The sequence below is a fragment of the Eubalaena glacialis genome, chromosome 6 (assembly GCF_028564815.1).
Source record: "Eubalaena glacialis isolate mEubGla1 chromosome 6, mEubGla1.1.hap2.+ XY, whole genome shotgun sequence".
NCBI classification, from domain to species: Eukaryota; Metazoa; Chordata; class Mammalia; order Artiodactyla; family Balaenidae; genus Eubalaena; species Eubalaena glacialis.
The window spans coordinates 57,024,765-57,049,352 of NC_083721.1; the positions used below are offsets into that span (position 1 = coordinate 57,024,765).

Here is a 24,588-nt window from a genome sequence, read left to right on the forward strand (position 1 = left end):
ATGAGAAATACATCTACACGTGGAACTGCTCCTACAGAACACCCACTGAACGCTGGCAGAAGACGTCAGACCTCCCAAAAGGCAAGAAAATCCCCACGTACTTGGGTAGGGCAAAAGAAAAAAGAAATAACAGAGACAAAAGAATAGGGACGGGACCTGCACCAGTGGGAGGGAGCTGTGAAGGAGGAAAGGTTTCCACACACTAGGAAGCCCCTTCGTGGGCAGAGACTACGGGTAGCAGAGGGGGGAAGCTTCGGAGCCACGGAGGAGAGCGCACCCACATTGGTGCGGAGGGCAAAGCGGAGATTCCCGCACAGAGGAGCGGTGCCGAGCAGCACTCACCAGCCCGAGAGGCTTGTCTGCTCAGCCGCCGGGGCGGGCGGGGCCTGGGAGCTGGGGCTCGGGCTTCGGTGCTAGCCGGGAGGGAGTCCGGGAAAAAGACTGCAGCTGCCAAAGAGGCAAGAGAATTTTTCTTGCCTCTTTGTTTCGCGGCGCGCAAGGAGAGGGGATTCAGAGCGCCGCCTAAACGAGCTCCAGAGACGGGCGCGAGCCGCGGCTATCAGCGCGGATCCCACAGCAACAGGGACGCAGAGGGAAAAACGGAGAGATTCCCGCACAGAGGCTCGGCGCCGACCAGCACTCACCAGCCCGAGAGGCTTGTCTGCTCACCCGCCGGGGCGGGCGGGGGCTGGGAGCTGAGGCGCGGGCTTCGGTCGGATCCCAGGGAGAGGACTGGGGTTGGCTGCGTGAACACAGCCTGAAGGGTCTAGCGCACCACAACTAGCCGGGAGGGTGCACGAGAAAAAGTCTGCAGCTGCCGAAGAGGCAGGAGACTTTTTCTTGCCTCTTTGTTTCGCGGCGTGCAAGGAGAGGGGATTCAGAGCGCCACTTAAACGAACTCCAGAGACGGGCGCGAGCCGCGGCTATCAGCGCGGACCCCAGAGACGGGCATGAGACGCTAAGGCTGCTGCTGCCGCCACCAAAAAGCCTGTGGGCGAGCACAGGTCATTCTCCACACCGCCCCTCCCGGGAGCCTGTGCAGCCCGCCACGGCCAGGCTCCCGTAATCCGGGGACAACTTCCCCGGGAGAGCACACGGCGCGCCTCAGGTTGCTGCAACGTCACGCCGGCTTCTGCCGCCGCAGGCTCGCCCCGCCTCCTCCGTACCGCTCCCTCCCCCCGGCCTGACTGAGCCAGAGCCCCCGAATCAGCTGCTCCTTTAACCCCGTTCTGTCTGGGCGGGGAACAGACGCCCTCAGGGGACCTACATGCAGAGGCGGGTCCAAATCCAAAGCTGAACCCCGGGAGCTGTACGAACAAAGAAGAGAAAGGGAAATCTCTCCCAGCAGCCTCAGAAGCAGCGAATTAAAGCTCCACAAACAACTTGATTTGCCTGCATCTGTTGAATACCTGAATAGACAACGAATCATCCCAAATTTAGGAGATGGACTTTGGGAGCAGGATATATTAACTTTGCCCCTTTTCCTTTTTTTTGTGAGTGTAGATGTGTATGCTTCTGGGTGAGATTTTGTCTGTATAGCTTTGCTCTCACCGTTAGTCCTAGGGTTAGGTCCGTCCGGTTTTTTTTTTGTTTTTATTTTGTTTTTTGTTTTTTTTTTTTGGCTTAAAAATTTTTTTTTTCCCTAATAAATGTTTTCTTAATAATTTTTTCCTTATTTTCTATTTTTAAAAAAATTTTTAATAAGTTTTTTCATATTTTCTATTTTAAAAAATTAAAAAATTTTTTTTCTTAATAAATTTTTTCTAAATAATTTTTTTCTTATTTTTAGTATAAAAAATTAATAAATCTATTTTTAAAAATTAAAAAAAAATTTTTTCTTAATAAATTTACTCTTAATAATTTTTTTTCTTATTCTTTATTATAATTGCTTTATTTTATTTTATTTTATCCTCTTTTTTTCTTTCTTTCCATTTTTTCTCCCTTTTATTCTGAGCCATGTGGATGAAAGGCTCTTGGTGCTCCAGCCAGGCATCAGGGCTGTGCCTCTGAGGTGGGAGAGCCAACTTCAGGACACTGGTCCACAAGAGACCTCCCAGCTCCACGTAATACCAAACGGCGAAAATCTCTCACAGATCTCCATCTCAACATCAAGACCCAGCTTCACTCAACGACCAGCAAGCTACAGTGCTGGACACCCTATGCCAAACAACTAGCAAGAGAGGAACACAGCCCCATCCATTAACAGAGAGGCTGCCTAAATCATAATAAGGCCACAGACACCCCAAAACACACCACCAGACGTGGACGAACCCACCAGAAAGACAACATCCACCAGAACACAGGCACTAGTTCCCTCCACCAGGAAACCTACACAACCCACTGAACCAACCTTAGCCACTGGGGACAGATACCAAAAACAACGGGAACTACGAACCTGCAGCCTGTGAAAAGGAGACCCCAAACACAGTAAGATAAGCAAAATGAGAAGACAGAAAAACACACAGCAGATGAAAGAGCAGGGTCAAAACACACCAGACCTAACAAATGAAGAGGAAATAGGTAGTCTACCTGAAAAAGAATTCAGAATAATGATAGTAAGGATGATCCAAAGTCTTGGAAATAGAATAGACAAAATGCAAGAAACATTTAACAAGGACGTAGAAGAACTAAAGAGGAACCAAGCAACGCTGAAAAGCACAATAAATGAAATTAAAAATACTCTAGATGGGATCAATAGCAGAATAACTGAGGCAGAAGAACGGATAAGTGACCTGGAAGATAAAATGGTGGAAATAACTACTGCAGACCAGAATAAAGAAAAAAGAATGAAAAGAACTGAGGACAGTCTCAGAGACCTCTGGGACAACATTAAACGCACCAACATTCGAATTATAGGGGTCCCAGAAGAAGAAGAGAAAAAGAAAGGGACTGAGAAAATATTTGAAGAGATTATAGTTGAAAACTTCCCTAATATGGGAAAGGAAATAGTTAATCAAGTCCTGGAAGCACAGAGAGTCCCATACAGGATAAATCCAAGGAGAAACACACCAAGACACATATTAATCAAACTATCAAAAATTAAATATAAAGAAAACATATTAAAAGCAGCAAGGGAAAAACAACAGATAACACACAAGGGCATCCCCATAAGGTTAACAGCTGATCTTTCAGCAGAAACGCTGCAAGCCAGAAGGGAGTGGCAGGATATACTTAAAGTGATGAAGGAGAAAAACCTACAACCAAGATTACTCTACCCAGCAAGGATCTCATTCAGATTTGATGGAGAAATTAAAACCTTTACAGACAAGCAAAAGCTGAGAGAGTTCAGCACCACCAAACCAGCTTTACAACAAATGCTAAAGGAACTTCTCTAGGCAAGAAACACAAGAGAAGGAAAACACCTACAATAACAAACCCAAAACATTTAAGAAAATGGGAATAGGAACATACATATCGATAATTACCTTAAATGTAAATGGATTAAATGCTCCCACCAAAAGACACAGACTGGCTGAATGGATACAAAAACAAGACCCATATATATGCTGTCTACAAGAGACCCACTTCAGACCTAGAGACACATACAGACTGAAAGTGAGGGGATGGAAAAAGATATTCCATGCAAATGGAAATCAAAAGAAAGCTGGAGTAGCAATTCTCATATCAGACAAAATAGACTTTAAAATAAAGACAATTACAAGAGACAAAGACGGACACTATATAATGATCAAGGGATCGATCCAAGAGGAAGGTATAACAATTGTAAATATTTATGCACCCAACATAGGAGCACCTCAATACATAAGGCAAATACTAACAGCCATAAAAGGGGAAATCGACAGTAACACAATCATAGTAGGGGACTTTAACACCCCACTTTCACCAATGGACAGATCATCCAAAATGAAAATAAATAAGGAAACACAAGCTTTAAATGATACATTAAACAAGATGGACTTAATTGATATTTATAGGACATTCCACCCAAAAACAACAGAATACACATTTTTCTCAAGTGCTCATGGAACATTCTCCAGGATAGATCATATCTTGGGTCACAAATCAAGCCTTGGTAAATTTAAAAAAATTGAAATCGTATCAAGTATCTTTTCCGACCACAACGCTATGAGACTAGATATCAATTACAGGAAAAGATCTGTAAAAAATACAAACACATGGAGGCTACACAATACACTACTTAATAACGAAGTGATCACTGAAGAAATCAAAGGGGAAATCAAAAAATACCTAGAAACAAATGACAATGGAGACACGACGATCCAAAACCTATGGGATGCAGCAAAAGCAGTTCTAAGAGGGAAGTTTATAGCAATACAAGCCTACATCAAGAAACAGGAAACATCTCGAATAAACAACCTAACCTTGCACCTAAAGCAATTAGAGAAAGAAGAACAAAAAAACCCCAAAGCTAGCAGAAGGAAAGAAATCATAAAGATCAGATCAGAAATAAATGAAAAAGAAATGAAGGAAACAATAGCAAAAATCAATGAAACTAAAAGCTGGTTCTTTGAGAAGATAAACAAAATTGATAAACCATTAGCCAGACTCATCAAGAGAAAAAAGGAGAAGACTCAAATTAATAGAATTAGAAATGAAAAAGGAGAAGTAACCACTGACACTGCAGAAATACAAACGATCATAAGAGATTACTACAAGCAACTCTATGCTAATAAAATGGACAACCTGGAAGAAATGGACAGATTCTTAGAAATGCACAACCTGCCGAGACTGAACCAGGAAGAAATAGAAAATATGAACAGACCAATCACAAGCACTGAAATTGAAACTGTGATTAAAAATCTTCCAACACACAAAAGCCCAGGACCAGATGGCTTCACAGGCGAATTCTATCAAACATTTAGAGAAGAGCTAACACCTATCCTTCTCAAACTCTTCCAAAATATTGCAGAGGGAGGAACACTCCCCAACTCATTCTACGAGGCCACCATCACCCTGATACCAAAACCAGGCAAAGATGTCACAAAGAAAGAAAACTACAGGCCAATATCACTGATGAACATAGATGCAAAAATCCTCAACAAAATACTAGCAAACAGAATCCAACAGCACATTAAAAGGATCATACACCATGATCAAGTGGGGTTTATTCCAGGAATGCAAGGATTCTTCAATATACGCAAATCAATCAACGTGATACATCATATTAACAAATTGAAGGAGAAAAACCATATGATCATCTCAATAGATGCAGAGAAAGCTTTCGACAAAATTCAACACCCATTTATGATAAAAGTCCTGCAGAAAGTAGGCATAGAGGGAACTTTCCTCAACATAATAAAGGCCGTATATGACAAACCCACAGCCAACATTGTCCTCAATGGTGAAAAACTGAAACCATTTCCACTAAGATCAGGAACAAGACAAGGTTGCCCACTCTCACCACTATTATTCAACATAGTTTTGGAAGTGTTAGCCACAGCAATCAGAGAAGAAAAAGAAATAAAAGGAATCCAAATCGGAAAAGAAGAAGTAAAGCTGTCACTGTTTGCAGATGACATGATACTATACATAGAGAATCCTAAAGATGCTACCAGAAAACTACTAGAGCTAATCAATGAATTTGGTAAAGTAGCAGGATACAAAATTAATGCACAGAAATCTCTTGCATTCCTGTATACTAATGATGAAAAATCTGAAAGTGAAATTAAGAAAACACTCCCGTTTACCATTGCAACAAAAAGAATAAAATACCTAGGAATAAACCTACCTAAGGAGACAAAAGACCTGTATGCAGAAAATTATAGGACACTGATGAAAGAAATTAAAGATGATACAAATAGATGGAGAGATATACCATGTTCTTGGATTGGAAGAATCAACATTGTGAAAATGACTCTGCTACCCAAAGCAATCTACAGATTCAATGCAATCCCTATCAAACTACCACTGGCATTTTTCACAGAACTAGAACAAAAAATTTCACAATTTGTATGGAAACACAAAAGACCCCGAATAGCCAAAGCAATCTTGAGAACGAAAAATGGAGCTGTAGGAATCAGGCTCCCTGACTTCAGACTATATTACAAAGCTACAGTAATCAAGACAGTTTGGTACTGGCACAAAAACGGAAATATAGATCAATGGAACAGGATAGAAAGCCCAGAGATAAGCCCACGCACATATGGTCACCTTATCTTTGATAAAGGAGGCAAGCATATACAGTGGAGAAAAGACAGCCTCTTCAATAAGTGGTGCTGGGAAAATTGGACAGGTACATGTAAAAGTATGAAATTAGAACACTCCCTAACACCATACACAAAAATAAACTCAAAATGGATTAAAGACCTAAGTGTAAGGCCAGACACTATCAAACTCTTAGAGGAAAACATAGGCAGAACACTGTATGACATAAGTCACAGCAAGATCCTTTTTGACCCAGCTCCTAGAGAAATGGAAATAAAAACACAAATAAACAAATGGGACCTAATGAAACTTAAAAGCTTTTGCACAGCAAAGGAAACCATAAACAAGACCAAAAGACAACCCTCAGAATGGGAGAAAATATTTGCAAATGAAGCAACGGACAAAGGATTAATCTCCAAGATTTACAAGCAGCTCATGCAGCTCAATAACAAAAAAACAAACAACCCAATCCAAAAATGGGCAGAAGACCTAAATAGACATTTCTCCAAAGAAGAGATACAGATTGCCAACAGACACATGAAAGAATGCTCAACATCATTAATCATTAGAGAAATGCAAATCAAAACTACAATGAGGTATCATCTCACACCGGTCAGAATGGCCATCATCAAAAAATCTAGAAACAATAAATGCTGGAGAGGGTGTGGAGAAAAGGGAACACTCTTGCACTGTTGGTGGGAATGTAAATTGATACAGCCACTATGGAGAACAGTATGGAGGTTCCTTAAAAAACTAAAAATAGAACTACCATATGACCCAGCAATCCCACTACTGGGCATATACCCTGAGAAAACCATAATTCAGAAAGAGTCATGTACCAAAATATTCATTGCAGCTCTGTTTACAATAGCCAGGACATGGAAGCAACCTAGGTGTCCATCATCGGATGAATGGATAAAGAAGATGTGGCACATATATACAATGGAATATTACTCAGCCATAAAAAGAAATGAAATGGAGGTGTTTGTAATGAGGTGGATGGAGTTAGAGTCTGTCATACAGAGTGAAGTAAGTCAGAAAGAGAAAAACAAATACAGTATGCTAACACATATATATGGAATCTAAGGGAAAAAAAAAAAAAAAGAGGTCATGAAGAACCTAGTGGCAAGATGGGAATAAAGACACAGACCTACTAGAGAATGGGCTTGAGGATATGGGGAGGGGGAGGGGTGAGATGTGACAGGGTGAGAGAGTGTCATGGACATATATACACTACCAAATGTAAAATAGATAACTAGTGGGAAGCAGCCGCATAGCACAGGGAGATCAGCTCGGTGCTTTGTGACCACCTAGAGGGGTGGGATAGGGAGGGTGGGAGGGAGGGAGATGCAAGAGGGAAGAGATATGGCAACATATGTATATGTGTAACTGATTCACTTTGTTGTAAAGCAGAAGCTAGCACACCATTGTAAAGCAATTATACTTCAATAAAGATTTAAAAAAAAAAAAAAAAAAAAGAAAATGTTTTACCAGCACTTTGAGGAAGCAGGAAAGTGTTTTAGAATGATGTCCATCCAGAATAGTAAAACTGCAGAGGAGCTTCTTAGAAAGAGTAAATCCTCCAGGTTTCTGGACAGCTGATAGTTTTATTGATCTAATTAAACATGTGGCTTTTTTGTTTTCCTATGCATAATTGCATATCATTTCTCGCTATCACTTGATAATGAACAATCCTTACTCTTCTCATTTTACGCCGTGATTTTATGTTGAGATCTCCACACCTTTCGTGGCATCAGTCATCACTGCCTGCCTAGGTTTACTTGCTTCCTAAGCAAACATGAAATCTCTATGACAAATCATAAAGAGCAGAACTTCCAAGTCATTTCAGTTGAGCTCCTGAGATGGGTTTGGCCATCCCATGACTGTCAGAGGATTCTCACTCCAATGGCACACAGGCCCCGGACACTTTGGACACTGTCTGTGCCTGCTTCCTCGACAGCATGTTCCTGTTCTTGCATATGAACCACTGACACCCACAGTGCTTCCACAAACATTGGGCTAACAACAAAATTGCTGGCCTGGGACATGACATCAACACCTTTGGAGAATAACTAAAGAACTTGATAGTTCATCTTCTAAACTCTCAGGAATACCACCATCATCAGAGCCTGAGAAGCTGCTGTCTAGAGCAACAGACTTCCATTGTGAAATTGGGACGCTCACAGCAGGCACAGTGGGTCAGCAGCTGCCACATGAGTGAGACATAGAGAATGACAGAGAGGGAGAGAGAGCTGAGAGATACGTACACAGGCAGAGACAAAGAGAGACAACATGCCAGTGTGCACACAGGGTCGTCCTGTTTAGTCCAGGCTGCTACAACAAAAATACCATAGACTGGAAGGTTTAAACACATTTATTTCTCACATTTCTTAGTCTGGGAAGTCCAAGATCAAAGGCATAGGCAGATTCAGTGTCTGGTGAGGGCCCATTTCCTGGGCCCATAGACAACGCATTTCCCATAGACAACAGTCTTCTCACTGTGTCCTCACATGGAGGAAGGGGCAAGGGAGCTCTCTGGGGCCTCCTAATAAGGGCACTGATCCCATTCATGAATGCTCTGCCCTCATGACCTAACCACCCCCCCAAGACCCCCCACCTCCAAATATCATATTGGGGTTTGGATTTCAACATATGATTTGAGAGGGGAACATAAATATTCAGTCTATAGCATATCCAAAACCTTTTTCAGAGTTAAAACAAAATCAGAATCTGCCTCATTTTTCTACTGATTTGTAAGCTCCTTGGGGGCAGAGCCAGGTTTGCTTGCAACTACACTAAGTAAAAATTTATGAGGAGGGAAACAGTCATGATAAGCAGGCAGTCCTTAATTCATATTTGAAAACAAAGAACAAAGGACAATAATGTCCTAAAAGAAATGTTCCTGACATTGCTACAAGGATTAAAATAGCTGTTAATTTTGCATAGGTTTAATTTTCCCCAGTTCCTGGCTGTTACCTCCTTTTAAGTCATCTGGTTTTTTTGGCTTAAGGGCTCAAAAGGCTGTATTAGATTCCATACATCCTAATGGACAGCCAGTTGTTTTAACTGTACTGAATTAATTATCCCTTCTTTATCTTCTATTATCATGCACAGCCTTCTAAAGTCATCTATTTTTCTACCAGTAGTATTTCCCCTTCCCTTTTATTCTAGACGGCATCAGCACATTTTGAAATATGCAGATCCACAGGTAAAACAACTGAAATGTACAAGGAAAAGCAGACAGGAAGAACTTAGCCTAGTATTTCAGATTGTCACTCTTTTGTCTTATTTTTTTCTATTCCATATTTTCTTTTCTCGTTTTTATATTTTTTTAAGACATGAAATTAAATGTGCTGCAGCTCAGGAATGAGTAAATTCAAGGCAACAGTTGAGTAACAATTTTCAGAAACTAATATTTATCTGAATTTAAAACTGTAAATTATTTTGTTTTTCCCCAAAATAAATTGGTCAGATATGAAAAAAAGAAAAGGATTATGAAGCATTCTAACTTTTGTTATGAGTATGAACAACATGTTGGCTAATTTGTATTGATTTATCTGCCAATCTAGATGCAATCACACTTTTAAAAGCAGATTCCTGTAATTTGCTTTTCTATAAGATGTCACCAATGCAGTAAATACTTTGAAACCAGTCTTTGTAAATCAATCTGCACTTATTAGATTTGTTTAAAGGACAGCATTAGAATTCCATGCCAAGATTTAATTTGGTTTTAAAATAACTCCCTACATGCAGAACATTTCCAAGGGCAGAGAGGCTAGTTCGCAATTATTTTCATGCCGGCAGTGCTAAATGTGTTTAATGACTCACCTACAAGCTGTGGGTTCTCTGAAGACCTCCCCATTCAGTGGAACACACACATTTTACCTTAGGCTATTTTATATTGAAAAAAGAGGGAAATGGAGAATCATAGCCAAATGATAAGTAAAAGTTCTTACTTTGTTCTTGTCAACGGTATTACAGATTTGATCAACATGTTGACTGGCTTTTTGATTCAGACCTTGCAGACGCAAGCATGTCTTAAACTCACACAGTGTTTGCAGACCGGATGGATATTGCATTTTAAGTTTTCTGTACCACACACAGGTCTCTTTAGCAGGAGGTGCTGTCTCACCACCAGCTATAGATTCGCTATTCCCCATCCTGATTCACAGTCTACAGGTTTTCTCCAGCTGTTTTCATGTAAGGTCTTTCTGGATTTAGTCCCTCACTCTTCACTAAAACTTGAGGTTAACATATGCACTTAGAAACTACTCTAAACCTCTTACGGCTATAGGCTAAATAAGAATAGAAAGCCAGTGAGATTAATTCACCTGTACAATTTTAAGACCAAGGTCACTTACTAGCTGATGGGATTGTTGCTTACTGCCATTCAGAGAGAGAGTTTTCTGTAAAGGACAGAGACAGTATTTTAGAGGGTAACCCTTGCCATATCGTTAGCCATAAGTTACACCTACATTATTGAGTGGTACAGTGGGGTTTAATGGAAGGAACTTAGAGTTGCAATCAGAAAGTCTGGGTTCTAGGCTTTGTTTACCACTTATTAACTACATTGAACTGTTACTTCGGTTACGTCTCAGTTTCCCATCTGTAAAATAGTATCAAGAGTATCTGCCTTCTCACATCTGAATATTGTGAAGATAAATTTAGATGAAGAACATTTTTTTAAGCCACGGAAAAATTAAACATTCTGAGTATTGTTAAAGGAATTCTATGTACGAGAGGGAAATAGGCAGAGATAACCAGATAATAAGTAGTTAGAAGAGTTGTAGATGTAGTAGGCTGTAAATTGTGGACTGCAGATAAAGGAAGATATGGGCTGTGTCTTCCAGCATTGTACCTGCCACTGCCCGCACCCACCCGCCCCACCCCCGCTTTCTGATCTTGTCTTTTGTCTCTCAAACCTGCATCTAGCCATACCCTCTGCCTGTTGGTTTTATCCCACTCTAGTTCCTGAGCTTATCTGGTCCCAGCCAAGCCCAAATTGCCAATGGACTTCAGAGCTGATCCAATGGGCCTAAGAACTGTATCCATGGTCTAATAATGGAAATGAATTGCCCCGTGTGGTCCCCAAGCCATCTTGCTACCAACCATACTTAGGAGCAACAGAATTATATTATTTCCTCCTGGAGTCATCTGGTCCCAACATGGCTCTCCTCCCCTAAACTTACTCCATTTTTCCCCCCCGATTCCCATGTTGACTCAGTTCATAAGTCTAGTTACTACTTTAGTCCCCATTCCTTAGTCCTAACTGATTACCTGTTTAAAACCCCAGATCCTCCAAGAACTGGAGCCACTGGGGCCTAAATGAACTGCCTTGACAGGAAGCGGAGAGGTTATGATTAATTTTCTGTCAAACATACCAATATAGACTTTCAATAGAAAATTTCTATTTCATAACTAGATTTAAATGAAGTGTTCAATCAGGTCGTAGAAATTTAGAACTTATTCATTTGGAAGTATTACTTGAAACCATTAGAGTAGATGAGATTTCTTATGCAGAGTAAAAAGAGAGAAGATGAGATAATGAGGACTCAGCCCTTGGGAATATTCAGTTAGGAAATATGAGGAACATCCTGTAAAAATCTTCAAAAACCATTCTCTGAGGAAGTCCCCCTTCAGACTCTTTCTAAATGTCTGCCAGAAGAATGCTAAGAGGCATTGACTTCTTATCGCCATTAACATTCATTAATCACCAATTTTTAGATTAAAGGAAGAATGGATACTGATGTTGGCAGAGGAAGATAATGAAAGCTTTTAAGGGGCCAAGAAAATCCCCTGTGGAAGGAAAACTTTGTATAGATCAACAATGCAAGAACCTGAGATCCAGAAACTGTTTGATCATATAAATTATGCTTTAAAAAAAACTGCATAATGATTACTTGAAATAAAGAGTATTCTTACACTGGATACAATATTTATATCTCAAAATCAGAAATCTTGCTATATAAAACATTAACCAGTCATAAGATAATGGGAAAAAAGATTCATTTTTAATAGGCCATAGAATAAATCTAATTAATTACAAAAAATATAACTATAATATACTAGATATATTTGAAGAAAAATTTTAAATACTAATATAGGTCACTAATGAAGACCTGAACATATAGAAAGGCATATTTTGGTCTTGGGTAGAAAGACTTATATATATACATATATATGCAATTCTCCCTAACCACAAACCCAACAAAGTACAAATAAAATTTGAGGAGTAGGTAGTGAATTGAAACCTAATTCTAAGTTTGAATAAGAATTACACACACAAAGATACAGAGGAAATTTTCGAAAAATAAAATTATTAGCTAGCCCTACCAAAACAACGTGGATCCAACAAGAGAAAAGATGAGACAATCAATGGAAAAAAATAGATTTTTTTGTGTTTTAGAACTCAGTGCAAATACAAATAGGAATTTAACATGCAATAAAGTGGTATTGCAGATCATTGGAGAAAAGATTGATTATTCAACTGATAATTCTGGGACATTATTGTGGAAATACACACACACAACAAAGTCAGATCTCTAACTTACTCCTTACAGCAAAATAAATTCTAGATGAATCAAAGATTTAGCAAGATGGTTATCAAAATCATTAGAGAAAACAATGTAAAATTTCTTTAGAATTTTAGCATTGGAAAGTACTCTCTAAATATGACTAAAAAACCCAGAAGCCATAAATGAAAGGAAATTAAAGCAAACATTTTTGAAAATCTCACATGGCTCAAAACATAATAAAAACATTAAAAAATGAAAAATTATGAGAAAACATTTGTGACACACATCATATAAAAAAGATTATTTCCCTAATATGAAAATAGTTCCTATAAATTAGTAGGAAAATATAACCAAGTTGAAAAATGAACAAAGGCCAAATTTGAAAATTCAAATGAATTTTAAACATGAAAATGTGCTCAGTCTTACTCATAAGAAATGTACATTAAAGCTACAAGTATATACCACTTTTCACCTATTTGATCAATGACATAAGAAAGCTTGATAATTCATGGGGTAGATGAAGGTGTGAGAAACAGACATTAATATATTGCTGGAGGGTGTTTATTAATACAATTTTTATGAAGTGTTATTAGGCAATATCTATTAATAATATCTGTATGTACCCTTTGACCCAGCAATGCATCTTCTGAAGTTTATTTAACAAGTATAATTGCATATGTGTGAAATGAACATATTTACAAGAATGTTCACTGTTGTGTGCATGTAAATCCAAAAGGATGAGAACATGTAAACATGAAAAAAAAAAGAACACTAACAATGAAATATCAGAAAGGGAATGTAAAAGAACAATCCCTTTTAAAATTGCATCAAAAAAAAATTATTTAGGAATAATCCTGACCAAGGAGGGGAAAGACTTACATGCTGAGAACTCTAAAACATTAATAAAGGAAACTGAAGATGATTCAAAGAAATGGAAAGATATTCCATGCACTTGGATTGGAAGAATTAACATTGTTAAAATGGCCACACTACCCAAAGCAATCTACAGACTTAATGTGATCCCTATCAAATTACCCATCACATTTTTCACAGAACTAGAATCATCCTACAATTTATGTGGAACCATAAAAGACCCAGAATTCACTGTACTGTATTCCATTTCACATGTTCTGAATTTTGTACTATGTGCATGTACAAAAAATTAAAATTATACAATTACACAAACAACTATTAAATGTTTTATTGCTTTTGTCCAAAGTTGCAGACATTTCTAAACAAATAAAACAAACAGTTGTCAAGGAAAATATAAAACACAATTCTTACATATATGTAATATGTATTCATATTATGCTTAGAAGATTGGTTCTTTTACTATAACTCAGTAATAAAGTTATCATATAAAATATATCTCAAAGTTCTTTTGGGATGTATATTATCTGCTTTACTGAGTACTGGCTGTAGTGGAGAAGGCGTATAATGTCTTTCTTTTTCAACTCAAATTTCAAAAGGAGGTGATTCTGTAGTTCTTTGGCTCTTAAAAACCATTGTTTTCCAGTTTTTACAATCTTTTTAGTGAAAACAAAATTTAAGCCTAAATGACATTTCCATCTTTCTTAGCAGCTCACGGGAATTAGAGAACTCTAGAAATGGTTTCTGAAAGAACAGGAAGAGTTAGGGAATAGAACTGGGAAACATACAAATTGTAAACCAGTCTCCATTTCTAAAACATAAAATTTTCTTACTGTTAAACAAGATGAACTTTACAATAACAAGTGCAGAGGAGATTTTTTTAAAAGAATCTTCTTTTTTTCTTATTCGCATTTTAAAAAATGGAATGTCTTTTCTTTTAATTTTGAGAAGTACTTGCCTTTTTTTCTGAAAGGAGACTATGTACTGTACCTGCAGTCACTTTATTTAAAATTCTGAAAAAGGAGATTATCTTCTTTAAGCAAAGCTTCTAAATAACTGTCAATCTGCTCCAGGTCTCCTGCTGGACCGCCCTGGAAAAGAGAAGCAACAATCATAGGAGGTGAAGAAGCTACAGGGTTTATTCCTGTAATCTGGGTGGCCTTGGACCAGTCTTCCCTATGATTCATGTAGCAACAAAACCCAGTTTGCATTTGAATAATGCTTTTAACCTTCTGAAATGTTTTGCATTTAATCTCATTTTATGCTCACAAGTGGTTAGGAACTTGAATCTTTTTTTCTTCTTCTTCTTCTTCTTCTTTAGCGGAAATTAGTTCAACTGTGTTTTTGGGGGGGGTTTCCCCTTCTATTTAATTACTTGTCATATTCCTAAAGCCCCCGCCCTCATCTCATTTTTCTGTTATAGGCTCTCATCTTCCATCTTAAAATTCATGAATTTTTAGCCTTAGAGGCAAAACAGACGGGTAGGCAAATTCTGACTTCTCTGTTTCTCCTTTTTCCTCTGCTGCATCTTTTCCCACAACCTTTGGCTTGCTGCCCTGATCTGTCCCCTTTTCTCTTTCCCTCAGTTCTCTATTGGGGTAATCTCAAGCTCTCCTTCCTTGAGCTTCTTGATCCATGAACAGCTGGACAAATGCTCCCTCTTTACTGACCTAAGTCTCACTCCCTCAGGCCCAACCATGGGATCAACTCATTCTCCAACTGCGCTGATGGATAGGAGAATTTTTAGGAAGGACCTTTCAGAAATAATCCCAATGTTATTATTGTTTCCAATAAGTGTCTGGCACTATCATAGTTTCTCCATACCTCACCTGGTTCCATTAAATGTGTTTTTGCTTTGCTCCCTTTGCCCTAGATTTGCTCAGTCTTCTAACAAGCCTGAATTGTACTGAGTCCCAGCTTTGTAACTAGGACCCTGTTTGGGTTTCCATGATACTGATATTCACTAGGGTTTCCAATATTCACTGACCCTGAGGAATGCCCTGTGTGACCCTTTCTGACACCGACAGCTCTCAGCCTGTTCAGTCTGGTCTAATCCTTTGGCTCCTGCCCTCTACCCGGCAGACTAGACTTCCTGCTAGGACTCCAGGTTGATCCTGTCCCCAGGTTCTTCATGTGCTGCCCCAACTGTCTGTTCCAGGTCCACCGCATCTCATGTGTCTGCTCTACTCCATGGTAGTTGCTCGGGCAATTAAAGGCACTGAAAATGTAAATTTCACGTGGGGGATGAGAGTAAACATATCTGGGCAGGAGCCTTTTGAGTACCTCTCCAATGATACTGGATAAAACATTTCACATTCTGTGGGCTAAAGCCCTTCACCTCTTTACTAAAGTTTGTGAATAAAACAAATTAAGTTAGTATAATTACTCTGGCTACTGTGAGGGAACCCAGGGGTTTGACACAGAAGGAAGAGTAAACTACTATTCTTTCTTTTTTTTTTTCCTAGCCGAACAGATTTGCTATTGTGAGAACCAAATAATTTTTATGAACTTTCTTGATAGACAGTGGTATTCCATTACTATGATAAAGAACTTCTTTGGTCCCTCTAGTTGTTCTTGTTAGTGAAACAACAGTCATCACTGAAACCCTACCATGTGTGAGGCTCCACCAGACCTTTTACATGCAAAAACATTCGCCACCCTCTGCAGCCACAAGAACCCAAAGGAGCTCCACTCAAATCCCACTCTCACAAACTGGCTTAGGTAGTACTGTTGACAGAAGGACAAATATAATTACCATTATGTGAAAACGGTTAGCTTTAATTATCTTTTTTATTTTAATAATGAAACATTTTAACTGTTGCCTAGACCAGCCAAGAAGAGAGGGATCTTCTCTTTTGGCTATATACTTAATCAAAAATACTTTCTGTGTTTTTATTTTGTATTTTATATAAGAGAAATCCCAGAAAATCCAAAGATGCATAGTTTTTGAAAGAGCAATGAACTCTCACACTTAAAACCAGACGGTCAGCTTCAAAGTCCATGCTCATCATATTCAATACTGATGCGCAAGTTTCCTCATCTGTCTCTCTGCGACCCCCTTCATGGGCAAGGCCGTCCTCCAGACCTCCAGGCAGGTCTCTCTGGGAGACAGCTCCTGCCCCCTCTCCCTGCATGGCCCAGGAAGGACCTGTCTCCTGTCCCAGACTCAGGGCCTATGTCTGAGTTTTGTGTGGGTCCTGAGACAATTTTCTCCCTGTCAGACCCTATTTCCATATACTTTTTTAAAGCAGGCTAGAGGATACCTAAGGAGCTTCCAGTTTACCATGACAATAAACTGAGCCAAAGGCTAGTCTTGAGGCAGCCCAGAGAGTGCCCAGGTGTCCATCACCAGTGCTGGGGAAGCAACACAAAGTGCTGGGTGCTGAGTGTATGATGCCAAGTTGCTCCAGACACAGACCTGCCCTTGCGGGCCCCCAGAGAGCTCTCTGACCCCCTCTTAGGGAGCTTTCCTAGGAGTCCCACTCAACAACCTTTGTTTATACCCCAAGGAAAGCTGAGAAACACAGACATGGTTCCTGGGCTCACTGTTGATTTCTCAATTTATTTCTAGCATCTACAGAAAGACTTTTCAACATTGGATAAATATACTTTAATTTTTGATGTTTTCTCCCCAGCATTTGTATATGCTGTAGTAGAAGATGGGTCTTTCCTCACTGGCTCAATCTATCATAGAAGCCCAATTCTTTATGCATTCAAATATATAAACAAACAAGAAGAACAGTAATTCATACTTACATGATATTTTCCAATCTCTCTAACCTCTCCTCTAAGATTAGAAGAGTCTGTTTTTTTAACCTCTGTATTAGGATAAAAATTAAAATATTTTGTTGTCTGAAAAAATTAGAAAAAATTTCCTACTGGAAATATGCTACTGAGGAGACAGCATGATCGAACTATACCAACAGCACAAGCAAAGATTCTGATTTTTTAAAGGGAAAAAATAATAGGCCTTTAAAACAGTGTTCTAATTTATACTTTCAAAGTTCATTTATTTGTGATTTCAATATCCATTAAGAGAGAGTTAGGGCTCGGTTAAGTGACTCGTCCAAAGTCATAAGTGGATGACGACATTAGGAGAGGAAGCTAGCCCAGCGCTCTCTACACAATGTGTGTTCCTATTACTCAAATAAAATTTCATTTCTTACCAGCTGAAGTTTCTGCAATAATACTGTCAGTTTCACACGAAGATTATTCAGTTTGTCTTCAGTGATTTTTCTTTTTTTTTCACATTGTCCCAGGGATACTTCATTAACCACTGCTCTTCTGTTTGTATCAGAGATAATGGATTGCATGGTTTTCTTTAGTTTTTTTTCATATTGGACCATGTAAACATTATGGATCTGGGAATGTTTTAAAAACAGTTTTAGTATATTTTTAAAATATTACTTTCCTCCCTAATAGCAGAATATCATATTCCAATTCTACACATATGTACCAAGTGTCAACTCTGTACGTATGTACTATGGGTGGTCTACATTTAAGATATGTTGATCCCTTAAGGAACTAACAATCTGATGGAAGAGGAAGAGAAAGAAGGAAAAATGTACAATAGTCCAGTAACTATAATATAAAGAGGCACGCCAAGGTCACCTCAGAAACCCTTGCTTTGGAATAAAGAAGAAACCTAGTAATGCTTGAATTTGTTCTCCTACCAGGGCTACCATATTCTTCAAGGCACAAAGGGGATAGGTGCCTGTGACCACTCGCCACAGCACCAGTAACTCATAGGCGACTACAGAGTGTCCAGCCACTTGGGGCTTTAAATGTGTGATTTATAACTCAAGTCTGTAGCATCTGAAAAGCACAGAAGCTACAGTAAGAGGAATTCCTAGTCTGCCACTCTCCTTGGGTTCCCTAATCTGATGTAAAGAGTACGGTTATGTACTAACGCATGTGACCTTTGATAATTCAAGAGTCTTGGTTATTTTCCAAGAGCTCGTTGCACCTGAGACACTCACAGAATAGAAAGAAGAAATGGAGTGGCCAAATGTTTCAATTTCAAAATGACATTAATTGCCTGTATCAACATTTTGAGAGGGCTAGGGGATATTCTGAGAAAAGAGATACAGGGCAAATCCTCTTTTGATAAACATTTGAATGTTTCAGCAATAGGAAGATTTCTGTATTCTAATATGCTGGGTTGCCAGGAAAATTGTAAGGTAGCCTCGTTTGTCTTCTGGGCCCACCCTGTCCCCCTTCACCCTCCTCCACTACACTCACGAATACATGGAGGCCCTTCCCCAACACTGCCACGTCATCCCCGTTAAGCACTCATTGACCTCACACATTTCTCCTTTTTCTATAAAATTCTTTAAACAAACAAACAAAACCCCCTAAGTATACTGAATTCTGTTTAATAGACATTCACCAACCACTTCCTAAATTCGAGGCACTGAATTTTATTATAGGTGATGCAGAGATATGTAAGATTCAGTCTTTGCCCTCAAGAAGCTTCTAGTCTACAGAATGAGATAATACAAGTATGCAAATATTGTATCTTATGGGAGAAAATGTATTGTGCCCCAAGTAAGGCACAGATATTATTAGAGTTGAGAGGTGGGTGTGGAGTCTCCATTAAATAGAAGAGCATTGAAGTCCTGACTTAAGGTATCTGAGTTGGATTGACATCACTAATTTACCTCCAATTATGTATACTATTCATGTGCTATTAACTGAGAGGAATATTTGGGAGCAGGGACCCAAATACCACTCCATGGTGGTAAACAATGGCCATATATGCGTGCGTTTATATATATACAAACATACATTCACACATATATATCATGTGTTGTATTAAAGGTGAGACTTAATTGTGAAATTTGTAGATTGCCACGAAAAGAAATCTTAGATTTCTTTCGAGACTTACACTGCCTGGATGTTTGTGTGAGGGCACAAGGAATTAGACTCTGAAATCCTTGACCTGGCTCTGCCTCTTCTTACCTCATTTCCTGAGTTCTAGGCCTCGCCCTTCCAAGTATACATCAAGCTCCCTCCTGCCACAGGCCCTTTGCCCTTGTTGCTTTCTTTGTTCAGCAGATTCAGCCCCAGATATACACAAGGCTCACTCTTGGCCTCAACCAGTATTAAAACATGGCTCAGATATTCCTTGCTCTCTGTATCTGAAATAGGCTCCCCTTCCCCAACACATCATCACTGTCTATCCCCTGGCCTTGCACAATTATTTTATGGCACATCACATTGTATGTTTATTTATGTTTTATTTAAGTGTTTGTTATCTATCTTTCCCTCAGGAATGTAACCTCAATGTAAAAAAAAAAATGGTTTTGTACACCTCTCTATTTCCAACGCCTGCCACATGGCACTAAATAGTGAAGTTAGGACAGCAGATGTTCAGCATTCACAGCAAGGGGACTTCAAACACGAGGGCCAATCCTGCCTTGAAATGCAGGCTACATTCTGAGATCTTGGAGGGGCATCCTTTTTTGAACATGCTCAATTCAACCTACAAGAAGTTGATGGCTTACAACTAAAGCAATAACCACCTCCTCCAAGAAGCTTCATAGATGCTTCCCGTGGAGGCTTCTGTCAAACCCAGGAAGTGAGATCTCCCATGGCCTGAAGGTAGAGTAGGGTAAATAATTCAACACAGCTGGAATAATGAGGACAGAGTCATGGACAGTTCAGATATCAGCAGCCAATTATAGTTCTTAGTTTTAAGAACTTTAGAATTTTATAGCTTTTGCCATCCTAAACAATAGCCAGGAAACACTTTCTTATAAAAAGCAACAACAATAATAAAACAAACCAAAACAAAATTAAAAATATAAAATATGATAAACAACATTACCTAGAAAAATAACAGTATTGCTCATCAGCAATAGAAAGAAACACACGATTGATATACTTAATGGACCTGAAGGGCATTACGTTGAGTGAATAAAGCCAATCATAAACTGACACCTACGGTATGATTCCATTTAGATAACATCCCTCAAATGACAAAGTTATAGAGATGCAGAACAGATGAGCAGTTGCCTGGGGTTAGGGGTGTTTGTGTGTCTGGAGTGTGACTATAAAGGGATAGCACAGGGAGATTTTTGTGGTAATGGGAGCTCCTACCCTGACAGTGGTGGTGGTCATACAAATCCACACGTGATAAAACGAGACACACATTTTACCAATTTCAATTTCCTGCTTTTGATATTGTACTATAAGCATACAATTATGGAAGACATAAGCACTGGAAAAACTTGGATGAAGGGTACATGGGACCTCTCTACAATTCTATAATTTGCTGTGTCTCTATAATTAATTTTTTAAAAGGTTCAAAAGACAGCACTGTTAATACAGTACAACATTAAGAATGTTTATACAGAAGAAGAACTACAATCCTGCAGCCTGTGGAACAAAAACCACATTCACAGAAAGACAGACAAGATGAAAAGGCAGAGGGCTATGTAGCAGATGAAGGAACAAGATAAAACCCCAGAAAAACAACTAAATGAAATGGAGATAGGCAACCTTCCAGAAAAATAATTCAGAATAATGATAGTGAAGATGATCCAGGACCTCAGAAAAAGAATGGAGGCAAAGATCGAGAAGATGCAAGAAATGTTTAACAAAGACCTAGAAGAATTAAAGAACAAACAAACAGAGATGAACAATACAATAACTGAAATGAAAAATACACTAGAAGGAATCAATAGCAGAATAACTAGGGCAGAAGAACGGATAAGTGACCTGGAAGACAGAATGGTGGAATTCAGTGCTACGGAACAGAACAAAGAAAAAAGAATGAAAAGAAATGAAGACAGCCTAAGAGACCTCTGGGGCAACATTAAAAGCAACAAAATTCACATTATAGGGGTCCCAAAGGAGAAGAGAGAGAGAAAGGACCCGAGAAAATATTTGAAGAGATTATAGTCGAAAACTTCCCTAACATGGTTAAGGAAATAGCCACTCAAGTCCAGGAAGCGCAGACAGTCCCATACAGGAAAAACCCAAGGAGAAACATGCTGAGACACATAGTAATCAAACTGGCAAAAATTAAAGACAAAGAAAAATTATTGAAAGCAGCAAGGGATAAATGACAAATAACATACAAGGGAACTCCCATAAGGTTAACAGCTGATTTCTCAGCAGAAACTCTACAAGCCAGAAGGGAGAGGCATGATATACTTAAAGTGATGAAAGGGAAGAACCTACAACCAAGATTACTCTACCCTGCAAGGATCTCATTCAGATTCGATGGAGAAATCAAAAGCTTTACAGACAAGCAAAAGCTAAGAGAATTCAGCGCCACCAAACCAGCTCTACAACAAATGCTAAAAGAACTTCTCTACTTGGGAAACACAAAAGAAGAAAAGGACCTAGAAAAACAAACCCAAAACAATTAAGAAAATGGTAATAAGAACATACATATCGATAATTACCTTAAACGTGAATGGATTAAATGCGCCAACCAAAAGACACAGGCTTGCTGAATGGATACAAAAACAAGATCCATATATATGCTGTCTACAAGAGACCCACATCAGACCTAGGGACACATACAGACTGAAAGTGAGAGGATGGAAAAAGATATTCCATGCAAATGGAAATCAAAAGAAAGCTGCAGTACCAATACTCATATCAGATAAAATAGACTTTAAAATAAAGAATGTTACAAGAGACAAGGAAGGACACTACATAATGATCAAGGGATCAATCCAAGAAGAAGATGTAACAATTATAAATATATATGCACCCAACATAGGAGCACCTCAATACATAAGGCAACTGCTAACAGCTATAATAGAGAATATTGACAGTAACACAATAATAGTGGGGGACTCTAACACCTCACTTGCACCAATGGACAGATCATCCAAACAGAAAATTAATAAGGAAACACAAGCCTTAAATGACACAACAGACCAGATAGATTTAATTGATAATTATAGGACATTCCATCCAAAAACAGCAGATTACACTTTCTTCTCAAGTGTGCATGGAACATTCTCCAGGATACATCATATCCTGGGTCCCAAATCAAGCCTCAGTAAATATAAGAAAACTGAAATCATATCAAGCATCTTTTCTGACCACAACGCTATGAGATTAGAAATGAATGACAGGGAAAAAAATGTAAAAAACACAAACACATGGAGGTTAAACAATACATTACTAAATAACCAAGAGATCACTGAAGAAATCAAAGAGGAAATCAAATATTACCTAGACACAAATGATAATGAAAACACGATGATCCAAAATCTATGGGATGCAGCAAAAGCAGTTCTAAGAGGGAAGTTTATAGCTATACAAGCCTACCTCAAGAAACAAGAAAACTCTAATAAACAATCTAATGTTACACCTAAAGGAACTAGAGAAAGAAGAACAAACAAAACCCAAAGTTAGCAGAAGGAAAGAAATCATCAAGATCAGAGCAGAAATAAATGAAATAGAAACAAAGAAAACAATAGCAAAGATCAATAAAACTAAAAGCTGGTTCTTTGAGAAGATAAACAAAATTGATAAACCATTAGCCAGACTCACCAAGAAAAAGAGAGAGAGGACTCAAATCAATAAAATTAGAAATGAAAAAGGAGAAGTTACAACAGACACCGCAGAAATACAAAGCATCCTAAGAGACTACTACAAGCAGCTCTATGGCAATAAAATGGACAACCTGGAAGAAATGGACAAATTCTTAGAAAGGTATAACCTTCCAAGACTGAACCAGGAAGAAATAGAAAATATGAACAGACCAATCACAAGTAATGAAATTGAAACTGTGATTAAAAATCTTCCAACAAACAGAAGTACAGGACCAGATGGCTTCACAGGTGAATTCTATCAAACATTTAGAGAAGCGCTAACACCCATCCTTCTCAAACTCTTCCAAAAAATTGCAGAGGAAGGAACACTCCCAATCTCATTCTATGAGGCCACCATCACTCTGATACCAAAAGCAGACAAAGATACTACAAAAAAAGAAAATTACAGACCAATATCTCTGATGAATATAGATTCATATCTCTGATGAATATAGATATTTTTTATCAATATCTCTGATGAAAAATCCTCAACAAAATACTAGCAAACAGAATCCAACAACATATTAAAAGGATCATACACCATGATCAAGTGGGATTTATCCCAGGGATACAAGGATTCTTCAATATACACAAATCAATCAATCTGATACACCATATTAACAGATTGAAGAAGAAAAACCATACAATCATCTCAATAGATGCAGAAAAAGCTTTTGAAAAAATTCAACACTGATTTATGATAAAAACTCTCCAGAAAGTGGGCACAGAGGGAACCTACCTCAACATAATAAAGGCCACATACAATAAACCCAGAGCAAATATCGTTCTCAATGGTGAAAAATGGAGAGCATTTCCTCTAAGATCAGGAACAAGAAAAGGATGTCCACTCTCACCACTATTATTCAACATAGTTTTGGAAGTCCTAGCCACGGCAATCAGAGAAGAAAAAGAAATGAAAGGAATACAAATTGGAAAAGAAGAAGTAAAACTGTCACTGTTTGCAGATGACATGATACTATACATAGAGAATCCTAAAATGCCACCAGAAAACTACTAGAGCTAATCAATGAATTTAGTAAAGTTGCAGGATACAAAATTAACGCACAGAAATCTCTTGCATTCCTATATACTAATGATGAAAAATCTGAAAGAGAAATTAAGGAAACACTCCCATTTACCATGCTACAAAAAGAATAAAATACCTAGGAATAAACCTACCTAGGGAGACATAAGACCTGTATGGAGAAAATTATAAGACACTGATGAAAGAAATTAAAGATGATACCAACAGATGGAGAGATATACCATGTTCTTGGATTGGAAGAATCAATATTGTGAAAATGACTATACTACCCAAAGCAATCTACTGATTCACTGCAATCCCTATCAAATTACCAATGGCATTTTTCACAGAACTAGAACAAAAAATCTTAAAATTTCTATGGAGACACAAAAGATCCCAAATAGCCAAAGCAGTCTTGAGGGAAAAAAGTGGAGCTGGAGGAATCAGACTCCCTGACTTCAGACTATACTACAAAGCTACAGTCATCAAGACA

General features: G+C 38.6%; 2 protein-coding genes across 2 annotated transcripts in view; both read right to left on the minus strand.

Moving 5' to 3' along the window:
* The window catches only part of GUCA1C (guanylate cyclase activator 1C), a 68,668-nt gene extending 58,382 nt beyond the window's left edge, over nt 1-10,286 (minus strand). Inside the window, exon 1 of the mRNA XM_061192724.1 lies at nt 10,083-10,286. Within this exon, the coding sequence (XP_061048707.1) occupies nt 10,083-10,286 (204 nt within the window). The remainder of the gene's footprint in view (nt 1-10,082) is intronic.
* A 220-nt stretch (nt 10,287-10,506) lies between these two features.
* MORC1 (MORC family CW-type zinc finger 1) overlaps nt 10,507-24,588 on the minus strand; it is a 213,858-nt gene continuing 199,776 nt past the window's right edge. The window contains 4 exon segments of the mRNA XM_061192725.1: nt 10,507-10,532; nt 14,502-14,521; nt 14,523-14,602; nt 17,678-17,872. Of these exon segments, the coding sequence (XP_061048708.1) occupies nt 10,507-10,532; nt 14,502-14,521; nt 14,523-14,602; nt 17,678-17,872 (321 nt within the window).